Here is an 18,311-nt window from a genome sequence, read left to right as displayed (position 1 = left end):
GAGTGGGTAGGGAGGGAAATGCAGGAAGGGGGTGGACACTGAGGTTGCTGGGATCCAGGCCTGGGTCTGGGAGGCCAGTCTGCCTGCCCTCTGCCCAAACCCAGTTCCCCTCCCCCAGCTATGTCCCTGCACCTGGTTGCTTTGCCCCCATAACTTTGGTCCTGGCCCTGCCTTTGCATCCAAGTCTCTGCGGACTGGCCTGGCAGATGCTGAAGGGAGGGCAGGCTGAGGACCAGAGCCCTCCTGCCCCAGGAGGTGGTGGCTGGGGAGGGATTTGTCTCCAGCTGTGGGGTCTGCCCACCTCCCAGAGTCAGAGTCACCACTGCAATGACAACTGCTCTGTCAGTCGCTCTACCCTCGAACAGGGGACAATAGGAAAGCTCTTTATGGCCAACAGCTCTAACGCCCACCCCAGAGAGCACACGCTGCTCTGTCTGGGGTCCCCTGGCTGCTTTTCCATGGGGACACTGCTGGGCAGCTGGGTTACGGTTGTGGCTCTGCCACTTTCTGGCAGTGTGACTTGGGCAAGGCCCTGCCCCTCCGTGAACCTCTCTGAGTAGTGATAGTTCTGTCCTGGTCTCCAGGGTGGCAGCAAGGACCATGCCCAGCCTGTGTTAACAGTTTTTTTTTTCCTTTAGTTTTATTTATTTATCTTTAGAGAGAGGGGAAGGGAGGGAGAAAGAGAGGGAGAGAAACGTTGAAGTGAGAGAAAAAATATCAATCCATTGTCTCTGGTATACGCCCCAACCAGGAATCAAACCCACAACCCAACTTGCAACCCAGGCACATGCCCTGTGCGGGAATCAAACCTGTAGCCTTTCACTTTGCAAATGACGCCCAACCAACTGAGCCACAGGGATCAGGGCTGTGTTCGCGTTCTTGAAGCAGCTGGGCTCATCTCTTGCCCGGGCCATCAGCAGGGGTCCCCGTACCCTCACCCATGCAGAGCTGGCTCCAGCTCTGAGGCTCGAAGCTCGTTTTGAGCTTGCCAAAGTTGAATGGCGGGCCCAGGGGGAAGGCTTCACTCCATGGGCCTCCAGATACATCATTTCTTCCTGTCCCTGGGGCTGGCAGCACTCACCTCCGGTCTCAGGAAATCCTTTCCTGCTATGACTCCCAGAGCCGGCCATCCGCTGACCCATCCAGCCACCCTCCTGTGCTACTGGGAAAACCAAGGCTTTAGGAGGGGAAAGGGCTGCCTGCAGTCACTGTGCAAGCCCTTGGAGCCCGCTCCTTTCACTCCCGTGTCATAAGCGTTGTCTTGCATGATTTTGGTCTTTGAAAGTAGCCATCCTAATAGCTGCACAGTATTCCATTGAGAGGCCACGGATGCCTCACCAGTCCCCTATAGTTGGGCATTTAGGGGAAGCCCCACCCCCTTTGTTTGCAGTTATAAATGCTGCCAACAGACATTGTTGGGCCTGAAGCAAGAATTATTCATTGTGCAATGGGTCTGACTTGAAGAATAAGACCTAGAAAGCCCAGAGAGTGGGAGCTGGGTCCCAAGTTCTTCTTCCCACTTAGGGTCTGGGATCAGCAGCAGCCCTCACCCCAGTGGATACTTTAATGGACAGATGAGATCCAGTGTCCCCATGTGCTGGGCCCACCAGGTTTCCTGTACAGATAGCTCCACTCCAGGCCTCAATGGGAGGGATTGGTGACATCGCCCTGTGGGCTCATCTCCAGCCTGGCTGGAGGTGCCAGGCTGCTCCTGGGATGGTCCTCTGGGCAGTACTCCTGCGTCCCCACCCAGCAATACCCCCTCAGCTCCTCCTCATCAGACAGCCGCTCTCCTTCCCGTCCACACAGTCCCCTGCACCCATGTGGGGTTGAACCTGTGGCGGGTAGTGCTGGCCCGGACTCTCAGTTGCCTGTCCTTTGGGGTCTCTGAGTGCTACAGAGCCCCTGCTCCTCGATTCCCTTCCTGCCCTGTCCTGAAGGTGCCGCAGGGCAGACAGTAAACTGCAGTCTGCTAGTCCCACCATTCTGTCCCTGGATACCAGCTGTGTCCCTTCTGTGGCAGGGAGTTCGTGGGATGGGGCAAAGGGCCTGTAAACTGAGTCTTAACCTCTTCATCTGGAGAATGGGGCTAATTTTGGAGCCTGTTTTGCAGAACTGCCGTGGGCATGAAATGACCATGTGATCGTAGAGCCTTGGCCCAGGGCCACACAGAGGTTGACCTGGAGGGCTGGGTCACAGTTGAGCTCCTTAGCAGTCAGCTCAGGAGGGTCTGCTCCCCCATACAGCCCAGCCATAGCTTGCCCCCTGGGTCCCATCCTCCATGCCCCCTGTCCCGTAGGCCTGAGAAGGAGCATTCCTCTTCCCCTCCTTCCAGCACAGTGGGGCACAGATCCTAGGGCCTTGATTCCAAAGCGGAAATGCCATTCTGGGAGGCACAGGCTGGGGGGGAGGGAGTTTAAGTAGAAAAGGAGCAAATTTTTGAAATGCCTCAGCCGGAGCAGGGTTCCCTCGCTGGCTCGCCCCCACACCAGCAGCCCCGCCCCCAGGACTGCTCTAATTCGGTTCCAGAGACTGGAGGGTCTTTCTCTCCCATTCCCTTGCTCCCAGCCAGACACTTCCTCCCTCCCTAGGCCAGCTAGGACAGAATTGAGGGCCAGGACATTTGTGTCCCCCTCCCATCCCTGCAGAGACCTGACTGCAGGACACTGCCTGGCTGTGAGGCCTGCTCCCCGCCCCTCCCCTCACAGGAGTGTGACCTGCGGAAAACCCAAAGACCCCCTCCAGCCCTCTGCACAGACAGACATATGCTCACGCATGGTCTGATCTGCTCCCTTGGAACCTTGGTGCCAGCCAGTTTGGGGATGGGTTTGGGTCAGGGTTTAGGGGGGCCCACTGCTTCCTGCCTGACTTTGGGGCACAGCTGTTGGGAACAGGCAGGAGGGGATGCTGTAGGCAGTGTTTCTTGGAGAGCGAGCTCTTCTTTTGCGGGGAAGTAGGCTGTTTTGCGGGTGACAAATGGGCCAGTCTTGGGGAAGGCGTAGGGCAGCAGCTAGTTTCTCTGCTCCTTGAGGACTCTGGGTCGCTGGGTTGTAACTGAATCCCACTGCCCCTTCCCCACTCCTTATGCTGTGAATTCTGTCTAGTGGTTCCCAGAGAAACTTTGAGGAAATGTAGATGTCCTGGGTCCCACATAGTTTTTCTGGAGGGGGAACCTAGGAATGTGTTTTTTAACAAGCTCTCCGGGGGACCTATGACCAGCCAGACTTGGGCTGCCTTAGCCCAGCCCCTTCATACAGACAGGAGAGGGCCTGCCCAAGGTGGCACATCTGGCCTGGGTGTCAGGTGTGTGTGTCAGGTGGAGGGGCAGCCATGGATCCACTGGGTTTACAGGTATTTTATGGGCTAAAGCCAGGTCTGCCCCACTGCTTCCCTGGCATTGCGTCCATGCACTCAGCAAGTAGCCCAGGATGTGGACTGCCCAAGGATCTGGAGATAAAGCACCAAACTGACCGGTTCTGGAGCAGGTTCCATCTTAGATCTCCCTGTAGACCACTGTACAAGCCTGGACTAAGCTCAGGGACCAGTACATCCTGGTTCTGCTGTGTGGGGTGACAGTCACTGACCTTCAGCCTAGATAGTGGGGACTCAGGAGAACCAAAGTGCTTTTCACTCAGTTCCCAGTGGTGGTGGTGCTCCTCCTTTCCGGTTCATCCTCGGCAGACCCCCCACCATGTTGCTGAAACAGATGAGTTGTTGGGCCACCGGGTGTTAGGTCTGGACAGGGCTGACTGAGGGATTGAGATGGGGCCAGAGCTCCTGGAGCAGAACCGGGACCGTGGGGAGACAGTTTAAGGAGGTTGGATTCAATTCAATGGAGAAGGTGGGAGTTGGTGAGCCCTGGTCCATAAATAGACTGGAGCCTTCAACACAGCTTGTCTGGTAGAACAGGATGAGCCCCAGGTCTGCGCCCCCTGGGTTACTCCTGGACCCACCTGAGCCTCCAACCTCCCTGCCTTGAGTTCTCATTTCCTGGGCTCTTATATAGGAGGCCTGACCTGAGTCCGTGTGGTCGTCGTTATTATTAATTATTATTAGGGGTGTAGGGTGTAGGGCTGTGGCCTTCGCGCCGTCGGATCTGAGTCCAACGGCCAGAAGGACACGAGCGGAATGCATGGATTTGGTGGGCGAGGAAGGAGTAAGTAGACTTGAAGTTGGCGCATCAAGGGCTGCAGAGGAGGGCAATCCCGGCAGTCTTCCCAGAAGAGGCGGCTTTTGCTTAGGCCTTTGAGGAGGGGCTCATTCTTCCCGATGGTAGAGGTTGGAGAAGTGCATTTGAAGAAAAGGAAATATACGCGTACTAGGATTGAAGCCTGGCATTCAGAAGGCACCTAGAGCTTGGTGCTGGTAGGAAGTGGGGGGATGGTCCCCCCAGGCACTAGGCAGCGCGTGCCCGCATACTCCCGCTGCCGCTCGCAGGCCCGCGCTCTACGGGCAGGCGGTCTATTTGCATAGGGCGGCACATTGTCCAATGGGCGCGCGCGGCCGGGCATGCCGGGAGCCGGCTGGGCTGGCCAGGCCTAGCTGCGGGCGGGGCGAGGTGGGACCCGCTTTGGGTGGCGGCGGCAGTGGCAGAGGTGGTGGCCGAGGCGGTGGACGGACCAGGGCGGCTGCGGTGCGCTTGGAACTCCTCGAGCTGTAGCGAGGTGTGCGCCCCTGCGGGAGCCGGGGCCTCCGGCCAGCTGGCAGGACAAAATGAACTACCTGGTGAGTGCGGTGGACACGGTGGGGTGCTTGCGCCTGGGAGTCCAGCCGGGGTCCTCTAATCAGCTTCGAGGCTACTGCTCTGCCCGCTCCCGGTCAGGCCCAGACGGGGAAGAGTTAAGCGAGTGGCATTTCCTGCGGGACCTGCGGGTCCTGGGAACTGCCTGCCGCCAGAGCCTCCGTAGGGGGCACTGCAAGGCTGGGGTCCGAGGTCCTGGACCCACCTCCTGCCCCTGACCGAGTGCGGGGAGGCGAGAACTGCCGAGGATCCCAGAGCCTGAGCAACCCGGGGCGGTTGGAAGGGGCCGGGACTCAGGGGCTACTGGCCGGCAGAAAGTTCCTGGATCCGGGAAAGTTGCTGGCAGGAGGCCCGCTCTCCCCCTGCCAGATGCCGCCTTGTCAGTGACCTTGGGCCTTCGAGCCCTGGCCTCAGTTTCCTCGGCTACAAGGAGGGGTCCTAGGTCCCTAGAACGTGAACTTCCAGGAGGCTTGACTTTCCAGGAAGCGGGGTGATGGTCAGTCTGTTGGTCCATCTGTGGTTTCCGAGCTGCGTACTGCCCCCAGGTTAGGGGTTAAGGGCTGGGCGAGCAAATGCTTGGCGTTGACAGAGTTGTCGGCGTGGCGGGTGCGACAGTCTGGGGCCGGTTAATGATTCACTCCGGCCCGCCTGTGCTGGATTCCAGGACTGGGGACACGGCCTGTACCTACTCCGGTTGCAAAAGTGGCGGTAGAAGCTGGGTCCTAGCTGCAGGAGTTCGGGGCGCACCGCAACCCCAGGGTTCCAGCCTCCGCAGGTCGAGTGAGGGAGCGGGGCCAGGGTAGGGACGAACTGCTTTTCGGGCGTCGGTAGCCCAGGTTCCCAGCCCCTCGTTGCAGCTGCGCTAGGCAGAGCCCAGGGCCATTTCAGGGAGTCGGAGAAACTGAGATTTGCTGAGCGCTGGGGGGGGTGTGTGGAGAGTGGGAGGGTTAGAGCCGAGTGCGGGGGAGATGTTGGGGTCTCAGGTCCTAGACTGGAGGTTGGGGCTCCCTCATCCGTCTTGAGAACGTGGGGTTTCTCTTCCTGCACTCTCATTGTGAGGAAAGGTCTAGAGGGGGAGGTACTCTCTGGGCTTCCCTGCAGAGCTCAGCCAGCCTGGGAGGTACTCCTCATCCCCCTGGGCTTGGGGACTCACCCTCTCTGCCTATTGTTTTTCAGAGTGCTGAACTGATGTTGGGGGTTGAGGGATGCAAGGCTGACAGACCTAGAAGAGCAGGTGTGTGCCGGGTGCTCAAGGAGCAAGAGTAGGGTTGGGCACAGGTGGAGCCTGCAGGGAAGGGATGTCTGGGAAGAGCTGCTGACATACCCTCCTGGCACTGGGAGCAACTACCCGCTTGCCCTGGGCAAGGAAGGAGCCCAGTGGGAACTGGGTGGAGGTGGGGCAGGACAGTCACTCAGCTCCGCTCAGGGAGGAGACCTGATGCCTCTGGCCATGGCTGTTTGTGCTGTGCACCGGGTGGGAGCGCTGTGGGCGCGCTGTGGGTGGGCCCCAGCTCTCTAAGCCCTGGAGAGCCCTGAAGTAAGAGCAGTGTCACTAGGGCAACCTGTCAGAGCAGGAAAGGCCCCTGAGACAGCTTCTCTCTCTACCAGTCATGCACATGGTACAGATGGGGAGACAAGGCGCAGGATTGTATCCAGAAGTCTTCTGCTCTGCCCTACATGTGCGCCCCTCATTGGGGGCACTCTGGTCTTTGGGGCACTTCCATGCTCTGCTGGGGCTGCCAACTTGGTGGGGTCCCTCTGGCCTCTATGGCCCCTTCCTAGGATCCACCACCCTTTTCTCCTGGGCTTGGAGAACTCCATCCCTGCCCCTCTAGGAGCCCACAGCCAGAATCAGCCGGGTGTGGACCCAGGAGACTTCTCGGAGGGTTGAGGAACGGTGCTGGAGTCAGACTTGGAGGGTGGGGTTCCAGTAAACACTGGGCCAGCTCCTTCTCCTCTGGGCCTTTAGGGCCCCCAAATAAGGGGCTTCAGGGTGGTCTTCCTCTAAGCAGGTGGTCCCTCAGAGGTGCTTCCACCTCTGTCTTGCTGTCCTAACTCCCTCCTCTCTCTAGGTGAGCAGTGGGGTGAAGAACCGGCCTGGGGTGGAAGGACCACAGAGGGTTGAAGGGGCAGGGCTCCATCTCCCAACCCATCTTCGCTGTGCACCCCAGAAATCAGGGATTTTGTACCTTTTTTTTTTTTTAAAGCCAGAGTACTGCACTTTATGTGTCATCGTCTCCCTCTGCATTTTGGCTGCAGAGGTGGTGCTTTAAGAGCTGCTGAAGTTCTCGTTTAGGACTGGAGTGGGCAGAACTCTTTGGGGCTTCAGATATGAAGGTGGAGAGCCTTGTAGGGAGTCAAGTCCCTACCTTCCCTTCTGGGTTGTCCCTTCTGCCTCTGCCTTCCATGATGACAAATCTGGGGCTGTGGGTGGTTACCCTTACTCCGGGCCTGGTGCTGCCGCAGGGGGAAATAAAGGTCAGCCTCATGCTGAGCCCTTTGCTGACAGACTTGTGAATCCTCCCATGGGGCCCCAGGGACTGGGAAAGACCAGCAGGGTGTCAAGCACACAGGTCCGGGTCTGCCAGCATGGGCCATCCGTCCCTGGGCTGGGTAGCAGTGGTGCGGGTTCTGAGGGGGTTGGGGACCATTCCCAAGCTGCCAGCAGTTTGAATGGCCTGGAGGGTGTAGGGCTGCGCCCTGACACCACCCACAGAGGCTCCTGGGTGCTCTGGCCCAGTCCTGACATGGTATGTGGGGCTGCAGATGCCTTGTCCCGCAGCAGGAGGGCCCCCCCATTTCACCTCCCTTCTGCCCCGCCTTCCAGGACAGTGCCTGGGGTGTCCTAGCAGGGGTGGGGGAAGGGATCTGCTTCTGGCCCAGAGCTGGCCCTGGACACAAAGGCATCTGCTATTGCCATTGCTGCGGCCACGCTTGGCTGGTTACAGGAGTACTGGCCATGGCCACCTACAGGTGGGTTTTTAGTCCTTCATTCTGCAGACCTGTCCTCTGGCCGCTGAGTGTCGAGCATAGGGCTGAGGCTCTACCCTCTGAGCCTCAGGCTCCTGAGGTAGGCAGGGCAGGAGCCGGGCTGTCATGCTCCCCTTGGGATGGCTCTGTACAAATAGGGGCTTGCCTGCTGCTGTCCAAGCACTGAGGACTTGAACCCAGATTCTGGCCACACAGTTGTCCCTGGGAGTATTAGAGAAGTGATGCTAAGGTCCCCAGGTTCCACTGAGGATGTGAGTGGGGGGGTGTCTGGGAAGAGACCTCAGCTGAAGCAGGGGTGGGGAAGCAAAATAAGGGGGTGGTCAGGACCCTGGCCAGTGGGCCCATGCCACGGCCCCTCCAGAGGCGTCCCAAACATGAGTAAGCAGGGTTGTGGGTGCAGACTACAGTTGGCACACGCACATTGGGCCTGTATCCATTGGCTACTGGGGCTTCTTGGGACAAGCAAACAGAATACCCCAGAAATAAACTTGTCTCCCACTTGAGATGGTTCTGGATATAAAGGGAACTAGTGTTTCCCCAGTGACTGCTGTGTGTGAGGCTGCTGTGTGGGGGGCTGGAGAGTGTGTGCGTGTCTGTGTGTTTGGAGGTGGGGACAGGGAGGGAGGGAGAGGCCTGTGAAATTTCCACTCGTGGCTTTCATGAACCTAAGCGTTATCCCAGGAACCACCCAGCTCCACGTCGTCACACAGCCCAGATCTGCCTCCGCTGCTCGCTGGCTGTGGCCGTGGTACGCCAAGTAACTGTTCTGTGCCTCAGTTTGCTCATCTGTAAGATGGAGGTAATTATAATGTCTCACAGGGTTAAAAGAGATGATTGAAGTGTGCAAAAGAGCCCTGCCTCCGGCATGGAGTCCCAGCACCAGCCGTGATTGTTGCAGTCACTGGGAACCTGTCGACCGTGTCTCCGCCATTCAGGGCCACCCGGTAGCATCCTCTCCCAGAGGCGGGGTTTTAGGACACCCAGAGCATACCCGAGGTCCCTGAGGCAGACAGTGGAGCCAGCGGGGAGACCTGAGTACTGTCAGATGGCTGAGGTTCTCCCAGACTCGTGACCACTGGGTCCAAGGCCCAGCTGCTCCGTCTGAAGACCCATGCAGCCCGGCTGGGGATTCTCCTCTTCCTCCTCCCACTGGGGTTAGCAGTCCCCAAAGGGCATTTCTGGCTTCCCCAGGTGAAGCTGCCCTGCTCCCAGGGTGGACAGGACATCGCCTTCTGCAAAGAGGGCTTCTGCCCAAGCCCACCCATCCTGGACCAGGCCTGGTGCTCGTGGGGTTGTGGGAGTTCCATACTGAAGGAGACAGCCCTTCCCATCCTGGGTGTTGAGGTTCAGGGGCATGAAGTGGGCAATAACAAGAAGTATTGGTCAGCACTGCCAGGTGGGGGAAACAGGGAGCAGGTGCCCGTGGAGGGGCATGGGATCCTTCCTGGAGGGGCACCACCCTCGTTCATGTCTTAGAGATGGAGTAAGGCACAGCGGGAGGTTTCCTAGAGGCAGGTGTGAGGTGGCCAGAGATGAAGGACAACTCAGGCAGCAGCCTCTGTGGTGTCTTGGACACAGGTGGCTGGCAGTGTCTGCCAGAACTGTGATGGTGCCCTGGTGGCGTGCCCTGCCAAGAGATTACAGCTGTATCCTCTTGTGAGCTTGGGGCTGAGGCACCTGACTGTCCCAGCGGCAAGGGAGGCTAGAAAGCCGGGCTCTGAGGGAGATGACTCCTCTTATAAGCTGGGGCGAGACCCTGGGTCCTGGGGGACATGTCCAGAGCTCAAGCTGGGCTTATCCTGCCATGGGGTGCCACTGTTTGGATAGCGTTTCCTGAGCTCCCCATGCACCGCCCCAACTCATCCTGCAGTGTAACCGCCCTGGCCTCCAACACCTTGGTTCATTCCCCTCTGCCTGTATGCTCCTCCACAGCTGGTTTCATGGTTGCCTAGTTTTCGTTATTCATGAGGTCACCTGAAGTGTCACCTCTTTGGGGAGGATAGTTCTGACCACCCTATATGCAGTGGCCCTGTCTCACATTACAAGGGGGGACCCCCAAAAGCCTGGAATTATCTTCTGGAGGGCATTCCCCTTGTAGTACAGGCTTTCCCCACTGGGTGAGTGTTCTAGGAATCCATCTGTATCAGTGTACCAGCTGGCATTGTTGTGAGAGGCTGCATTTTGCTTCAGTGAATTTTTGTTTTTTGAAGACTTAGTATGTTTGCCCATTTCATGATGGGTGATTTACAAGGGCACTTGCCCACACTGTGCTGAGTGTTTTAACAGTGTTTGACCAAAAATGACATGACCCCCATACCCTACCCTTCCTATTCACCCAGTCTCACCCCAAGCAACTTCTTTGTGTTTCCCCGAATGAAAAAAGCCCTCAGAGGGAAATGCTTTGCCAGTGTGGAAGAGGTGAAAGAAAAGACAGCAGAAGCACTAAAAGGCATCAAAATCAACAAGTTCAAAAACTGTTTTGAGCAGGAAAAATAGTCTTGATAGGTGAATCAAATGAAGGGTACTTTGAAGGTGACTGAAGTTTAAACATGTAATAATAAATACACAATTATTTATAAATAAATTCCGGGGTTTTTTGGGTCCCTCCTCGTATTGTTGGCACTGCACGTTTTAAAATATATTGTATTGATTATGCCATCACAGTTGTCCAGGTTTTTCCCCCTTGGCCCTCCTCCATCCAGTACTCCCATTCCCTCCAGCAATCGCCCCCCCTCCCCCGCCGTAAGTTCGTGTCCATGGGTCATGTACATAAGTTCTTTGGCTTCTCCATTTCCCATACTATCCTTAACCTCCTTCTGTCTATTTTGTAGCTACCATTTATGCTTCTTATTCCCTGTACTTTTCCCCCTGTTTTCCCCCTTCTTCCTCCCAGCTGATAACTCTCCAAATGATCTCCATTTCTATGATTCTGTTCCTATTCTGCTTGTTTGCTTAGTTTGTTTTTTAGATTCAGTTGCTGATAGTTGTGCATTTGTTGCCATTTTAATGTTCATAGTTTTGGTCTGCTTTTTCTTAAATAAGTCCCTTGAACATTTCATATAGTAACGGCTTGGTGATGATGAACTCCTTTAGTTTTACCTCGTCTGGGAAGCACTTTATCTGCCCTTCCAGTCTAAATGATAACTTTCTGGATAGAGTAATCTTGGATGTAGATCCTTACTTTTCATCACTTGGAATACTTCTTCCCAGCCTCTTCTTGCCTGCAAGGTTTCTTTTGAGAAATCAGCTGATAGTCTTATGGGACCCAAACAAATGTTTGGCATTTTAATTATGATGTGTCTTGGTGTGGACCTTTTTGGATCCAACTTGTTTGGGACTCTCTGAGCTTCCTGGACTTGTATGTCTATTTCCTTCAACAAATTAGGAAAGTTTTCTTTCATCATTATTTCAAATAAGTTTTTAATTTCTTGCTCTTCCTCTCCTCCTTCTGGTACCCCTACGATTCAGATGTTGGTATGTTTGGAGATGTCCCAGAGGCTCCTTAGCCTGTCCTCATTTTTTAAATTCTTTTTTTCTTCTTGGTGTTCTGATTGAATGCTTTTTTCCTTCCTTATGTTCCAAATTGTTGATTTGAATCTCGGCTTCATCCCCTCCACTGCTGGTTCCCTGTGCATTTTTCTTTATTTCACTTAGTGCAGCCTTCGTTTCTGCCGGGGTATTTTTTTGCTGTTGTGGTGCCCGATGAGTTCTGTGAGCACCCTGACAACCAGTGTTTTGAACTCTGCCTCTGATAGATTGCTTATCTCCATTTCATTTAGTTCTTTTCCTGGAGTTTTGTTTTGTTCTTTCATTTGGGCCATATTTCTTTGTCTCCTCAGTTTGGCAGCCTCCCTGTGTTTGTTTCTGTGTATTAGGTAGAGCTGCTGTGACTCCCTGTCTTAGTAGTGTGGCCTATTGTAGAAAAGGCTCCCATCTGGATGAATGTGGCTTCTTTAAATCCTTGGTTGTCAGACTTCCATACAGCTCGATTTTCTGCCAAATCTGCGTGATGTTTGTTTTGTAGTTTAGTTGTAATTTTTGCTGTAGTTGTGCGCAGATGCAAAGCATGTTTACTTACCTACTCTTCCATCTTGGCCAGAAGTCTCTTAAACCGCCCTTGGCCAGCTGGGCAGTCTGGGCAGCAGCCCCTTGCATGCTGGCACCACAATTTTGCCCCCAGCCCTAGCGAGTTGTTTGGTGTCTCTCTGCCCCACTGGAATGTAAGCCCCTTGTGGACAGGGGCCTGGTCGAGCTAGGCCTGGGCCGCCTTGCAGGGCCTGGCCCAGTACCTGGCCAAGAGTAGAGCCAGGAGAATCTTTTATTAAACAAGAGGATAATCCTGTGAAACCAGGACTGTCAATTTAGCAAAGGGCTCTGGGCACTCAGAAAAACTAGGGGACTTGCCTGAGGTCCCCTAGGTCTGGTCCTAGCTGCTGCTGAGTGACTGGGAGAGAAGGAAGGAGGGCTTGTCTCAGGAGCAGCTGGGGAGGCTTAGAGGCCCAAAGGGGCCGGGGCTCGGCCAGCTGGAGTGCTGTGGCGCCAGCAGTGCCCAGGACTCACGGGCCGCACTGTGGAGCGGCTGCCACCGGGGCTCTGGGCAGGGCCACCAGCTGATGCAGGCGAGGAGCTCCTGGTGCCAGGCGCCCAGTGCCACGTGCCCAGCCCAAGGGGTGCTTTCCAGCCTGGCTCCAGCCGCCCTGGACTATATAGTAGCAGCTCTTGACTGCTCTTGGAGTCACTCTGAGGCGGTGGGGGCTGGCCACCCTTGCACAGGAGGTCCCAGTAGCTTCTTGGGCCCAGTGTGCTCTCTCTGCTTTCCCTTCCTCCTCCCCCACTGGACCTTGCCTCCAGCACAGCACTCCAGCCTCCCTGAGTGCCCAGCCCTGTCTTTGGGGCCTGGCAGAGGCCCATCTGCCAGCTTTCCTGGGGCTGCCCTCCTCCTGAGAGGTAAGGGGCCTCCAAGGGGCAGTCCCCTCTGTCTGCACCCCGCCCCCTCTGACTGGGCCTGAGGGGAATTTTTCTGTGACTCACTCCGCTGGCACTTCCTGTGGTCACCAGGGCAGGGGCTGGGGGGACCCAGTGGGGTGGCTCTGTGTTCTGGGGTCACTGGGGGAGGGAGACCTGGTGTCCCGCCCTCTGGCGGGGATATGATTCCCTGAGGCCTCAGGGCGGCTGCAGACCATATTTGGGAAACTTGCTTTTCTTGCAGGCAGCCTGGGGATGGGGCCCTTGAGCCCTAGTGGGCCGCAGGGCAGCCCCGCCCCTGCCTCCTTCTCCCTGGGCTCTTGCCTCTGGACTTGCTTCGGCCTCCTCTGTCCTATCCTGCCTTGGAGCCTAGAAGGTAGTCCACTGTTTTCTTCTTCAGGATGTGTATTTTTTTTAACCCCAAAGCAAAGAAATGCTTGTTAAATACATACTGAAAAACTCTGAAAATCAGGAAGAGAAAACCCCTCCTCGTCATCGCAGACATTAACACTGGTGTTCTTACCATCTCCCCATTATTGAAGTTGGCATGACGTTTTATTGGACGTGATCCACACTTCTGTGCATTTGTAACTGGTACTCTCGGTGGGCCGTGTGCAGCAATCAGCCGTTCTAAGCGCCTCTGCCCCGGTGCGCACCTTGGTGCTGGGGTGACTCCACCAGTTCTGTCCTCCCTGAACTCTGAGCTGCCTGCCTGGGCTGGCTCCTCCCCTGGGTCTTGCCCTCTTGGCTCCCAAGTTTCCTGACTCTGGCCCTTTCTGTGGCCTGGGGGCTCTGAGCTGCACTGAAGAAGTAGCTCCCAGCTGGCGCTCCCCAGGGTGGAGCATGTAGCCCTGAGGCTCGGAGCACATGCTCCAGACTTGATGTGGGCCCTCTTCCCTGGTCCTCAGTGTGGCAGGCAGGGGAGACAGAGCTCAGAGCACAGTTGCTGCCCCAGATGCTGGGGTGGAGGGAGGGGCCTGGGTCCTCGCTCCTGGGCTTGAGTGAGGTCTCACCCTCACTGTTCTCTGCCCCAGGGCCCCTGCTCACACTTCCTGCTCCAGCCTTAGGAGGCCTGGCTCTTCCTTCTGCCTGGAATTCCAGCTCCTGCTTGACTCCTTGCAGATGGAGTCCTGGGGAAGAGACTGGGCTCCAGTGGGGAAGGTCACACAGCTAGTGGGTGGCCAGAACTCAGGTCCCATTCCCAAGCCAGGGGTCCAGACCAGGCTCTGTGTCCTCAGATCTCTGGAGACTTAGAGGAGGGCAACCAAAGCTGAGGCTTAGCTGGTGGGTCGGGAGCCCAGCTGGCCTGGCACTGTCTTCTCCACAGACCTGGCTTCCCCGTGTGTGAGGCCTGGGCCTCTGCTGCCCTAGAAGGCCAAAACAGCCCTGACCTGGCGTCTTCCCCAGGAGCCTCCTTAGTTCCTTGGAAATGACCTTGGCCCTCCAGCCAGGGGAAAATTCTGTGATATCTCTGAGCCCAGTGTGAGCCTGGCACCTGTGCAGGGGGAGCAGCGGCATCAGGGGCCGAGCGCTGAAAACCGAAGGCCTCCTGGCCCCTGGGTTCTCTGCCTCCAGTGAGGTTCTGTGCCTGCGGCTCCGTGTCACCAGTGCCCTAATCCTTCTGCCTCTGACCTCACAGGCTTCCCCAGGGCCTCTCCTGTGCCTGAGCCACATGGAGCTCATGTCCTTGCTCTGGGGGGGTCTGCTGACTAATGAAACCTCGAATCAGTGCTCACTTCTGGGTGGCTGTGCAAATTAACAGGAGAATTACAGCCGCCAAGAGTGGGGTTGGAGGGTGCTGCCCTTGTTTTGCTTTATTTTTCCCATTTAGTCCTGACGTCTCTCTCATCGCCGTCCCTCTTCCAGAAGCACCCATGCTAACGTAATGTGTCTGGAATCTCCCTGGATAAGTGTCTCTGAGAAATGCTTAACATTGTTTTGTAGATGTTTATAACACTTACAATAAAGGGCTCCAGCATGTAGATCTCCCGTTTGTTACACTAACTCAGGAGGGTGAGGCCAGCAGGACCCCCAGACACCTGGGCGGCGGCTGGCCCACGGAGCAGAGTGGCATGTGTCCCCCTGTTTGCTGGCTGGAGCCCTGAGCTTTCTTTGTGACGGTCTTGGCCATTCTGCGTTCCGCTTTGGAAAATGCATTCTTCATGTTGTGTTGGTTTTCATGCCTTTTTCTTACTGATCTGGACTAGTGCCCCACATTCCAGGTTGGTCACTCTCTCGTCTCTTGGTGGTTCTCACCCTGCCTTTGTCGCAGTCAGCTTACGTTTTGCGCCTTTGGGGGGTCTTTGTGTTTTGAGGTTTTGTTTTATAATTTCTTCCCATCCCAAGGTCACAAAGATATTCTCCCCCAATTGTTTCTTTTATTAGTTCTAGAGTTGCACATTGTACAGTCAGACCTCTAATTGCCCTTGTTCATAACAGGAGGCAAGTGTCCAGATGGATTTTTCTTCCTACAGAGTGAAATTTTTCTTAATATCATCTGTGATGCAGTCTCACTCTTCCCAGTTGCTTGGAGACACCACCTGTGCCAGCCATGAGCTTCCCACAGAGCAGGGGCCCTTCCTGAGCCCTGTCCCGGCTCTTTGGTCCCTGTGCCACTCACTGGTTTGGGGTCGTGGCACATATTTGTGTCTGGGAAGGGGAGTGCCGAGTGCCCCTTGGTGGGTTTTTTTTTCTCCCCCAGAATTAATCTGATTTTTTAAAAGATTTTATTTCCTTATTTTTAGAGAGGGGAGGGGAGGGAGAAAGAGAGGGAGTGAAACATCAATGTGCGGTTGCCTCTCGAGTCCCCTAACTGGGGCCCTGGCCCACAACCCAGGCATGTGCCCTGACGGGGAATCGAACCAGCGACCCTTAGGTTCTCAGGCCGGCTCTCCATCCACTGAGCCACACCAGCCAGGGCGGACCTCTTATTTCCACATTTAACTCTAGAAGGATTTGTTTTCTTTGATCAGATTCCTCGACAACAATTTCTGCTGTCACGTTGATGGTAACTGTAACTTTAAGCGCACTTGGCTTCGTGGTGTTTATAGCGCTTCCGCGGACTCTTGGACTCCGCACATTCCCCCTCATTCAGGTTTCTCCTTGAGCCCTGTGGCAGAAGCTAAACATTCCTTTCTCTGAGGTTCCCTGCAGTCTTTGCTTGATTAATTCTTGCATAATTTGTAACTTTTGTTGTTATCGTGTGACATCTATTCTAAGACTTTCCATTCTCATCAGTTATGGATTCTTCTGGTGTGTTGGGATTTTGACACAGATGATGGCCATTTTGTCCCTGCGTCCCCTCCCCACTGTCTTTGGGTTTCCCTCTGGGCTGATGGAACTGGCGGGGCAGCGGGACTGTTGAGTCGCAGCAGGGAGGGTGTGCGTCCTCTTTTCTTCCCAGAATGGGTGGCTGTTGTGGCCATCATCGCTGCCCGCCCCAGTGCTGGCCCAGGACGCAGTATGACCTTGGGGGTGGTGGTTAAGGGTATCTTGGGTGCCCTCCCTGGAGTGTAGGTGGGGGCTGCAGTTGAGAGGACCTGGAGGTGCTGTCCAGGCCCCTTTGGAAAAAATTTTAGGATCAGCTGGGTCTTTCTCCTGGAGGCCATGGCGACAGCGGTGCCAGGAGCGTGCCAAACCCTGCTGAGTTCCTCTCCCGGCACAGCGGCCGGTCACTTCCTCGGGAGAGACGTGGGGGCTATGCAGGCCTCAGAGGCCCCCCGCACGTGCTCCTGCCCTCATGCCCGCCTGTGTCCTCTCTCCCCAGAACGTGCTGGCCAAAGCCCTCTATGACAACGTGGCTGAGTCCCCGGATGAGCTCTCCTTCCGCAAGGGTGACATCATGACAGTGCTGGAGCGGGACACACAGGGCCTGGACGGCTGGTGGCTCTGCTCACTGCATGGGCGCCAAGGCATTGTGCCCGGGAACCGCCTCAAGATCCTGGTGGGCATGCACGACAAGAAGCCTGCAGGGCCCGGCCCTGGCCCGCCTGCCCCCTCGGCCCCGCCCCAGCCTGGCCTCCACAACCCAACTGCCCCGTACACGCCCATGCTGCCTGTCACTTACCCACCCCAGCCTGACAGTGTCTACCTGGTACCCACCCCAAGCAAGACCCAGCAGGGCCTCTACCAAGCCCCTGGGCCCAGCGTGCAGTTCCAGTCTCCCCCTGCCAAGCAGACGTCCACGTTCTCAAAGCAGATGCCCCATCACCCATTCCCCAGTCCAGCCTCAGACCTTTACCAGGTGCCTCCAGCGCCTGGCAACTCCACCCAGGATATTTACCAGGTGCCACCTTCTGCTGGGATAGGGCATGACATCTACCAGGTCCCTCCGTCCATGGATGCGCGCAGCTGGGAGGGGACGAAGCCCCCGGCAAAGGTAAGGCCACCCTGGCATGGCTGGGCAGCCCTTCGGGTGGATTTCGCCCAGACCCAGGCTTCTGGGCCCCAGAACCCTTGGGTTCTCTGGGGCTCCAGCAGCGGCTGTGTGTTTGGTCTGGGGCCAAAGGTGAGAGGTGAGTGTTTGGGGAATGTGTTCATTTTGCTGCTGCTGATGGGTCTGAACAGCCTGGGCCAACACAGAGAGGAAACATCGAGCTGGCCTTGGACCATGAGGTGGTTGTTGGCAGACAACCCTAGTGGGAGGGTGGCACCGGCAGAGGACGAAGCCTGTCGAAGGCCTGGAGGTGTGGAAAAGTGGTGGGCAGGTAGGGCTCGGCTGGCGGGGCCAGAGCAGCAGGCTGGGGATACACTCCCAGGCCCTGGTGCCACCTAAGACCCAGATGCTCTCCCGAAGGCGGAGGGTTTTGAGCAGGAGTGACCTGCCCAGTCCTTGTCCTAGTGAAGTCATTCTTCCCGCAGAGTGGAGGGTGCGGGGAGCAGCGAGGGCCCGGGCTGGGTCAGGGAGCCCAGCAAGGGGAGGGAGGTTTGGTTGAGCGCTGGGTGGCACTTGAAGGGGAGAAATCTTGCCCTGCGGGCAGTGCAGCAGTTTGGGGAGTGTGGCCGAACTCCCAGAAGGATGGAGTGGACGAGAGGAGCGGTGTGGAGGTGAGTAGTGCGGAGCTCACGCAGCACCTCCGTGCCCGTCAGGGGCCGTGGCTCCTTCCCTCTTGTTGCTCTGGCTTCCTCATTGAAGGGCTTGGGTCTCTTGGGCTGGAGTGGTTGCCGCCAACGTGTCTGCAGCCCAGCCAGCAGGAAAGGAGCAAGGGACAAAGGGGAGAGGCCAGATGCCACGTGCCTGGGGGCTCCCTTGAGTCCTTTGGGGATACACGTCAGCCCCTTGGGTAGGGGTGAGGCACATCTTCTGGCGTTCCTGGTTCCACAGGTGCCCACCCCTTCTCCTCTTCTGGGGCATGTTAGCAGGCCTGCGGGTACCTACAGGGTGATTGGTCTGTGCCTCCTGCACCGTGGGAAGGACACTGCCTGTGGGACTGCCAGTGTAGGGGTCACCCCAAGAGAGACCCTGGTTCCAGCCCCTTGTGAGCTGTTGACAGCAGATGTTGGGCCAGAGGACAAGGCTCTGTGCCCTGCACCCTCCCCAGTCCGTCTGCCTGTAGGAAGGAGGCAGGACTGAGGCGGGAGGCCAGGCCCAGGGGGCTGCCTTGGGCTGAGTCAG

At 56.7% G+C, this 18,311-nt stretch overlaps 1 protein-coding gene across 4 annotated transcripts in view; it reads left to right on the top strand.

The window, feature by feature from the left end:
• BCAR1 (BCAR1 scaffold protein, Cas family member) overlaps positions 1-18,311 on the top strand; it is a 37,676-nt gene that overhangs the window by 8,115 nt on the left and 11,250 nt on the right. For 2 of the 4 annotated variants that reach the window (XM_024556069.3, XM_071220074.1), the window contains exon 2: positions 16,464-17,075. In XM_024556069.3, the coding sequence (XP_024411837.2) occupies positions 16,464-17,075 (612 nt within the window). Of the gene's footprint in view, positions 1-4,554; positions 4,726-5,917; positions 5,976-16,463; positions 17,076-18,311 lie in introns of those variants that run through there. The other 2 variants (XM_053915307.2, XM_024556070.4) reach the window with 2 other exon arrangements.

Source organism: Desmodus rotundus, chromosome 12, assembly GCF_022682495.2.
Source record: "Desmodus rotundus isolate HL8 chromosome 12, HLdesRot8A.1, whole genome shotgun sequence".
Taxonomy (NCBI): domain Eukaryota; kingdom Metazoa; phylum Chordata; class Mammalia; order Chiroptera; family Phyllostomidae; genus Desmodus; species Desmodus rotundus.
Note: the sequence above shows the minus strand (reverse complement) of the source record. Positions and strands in the feature narration are given on the sequence as shown.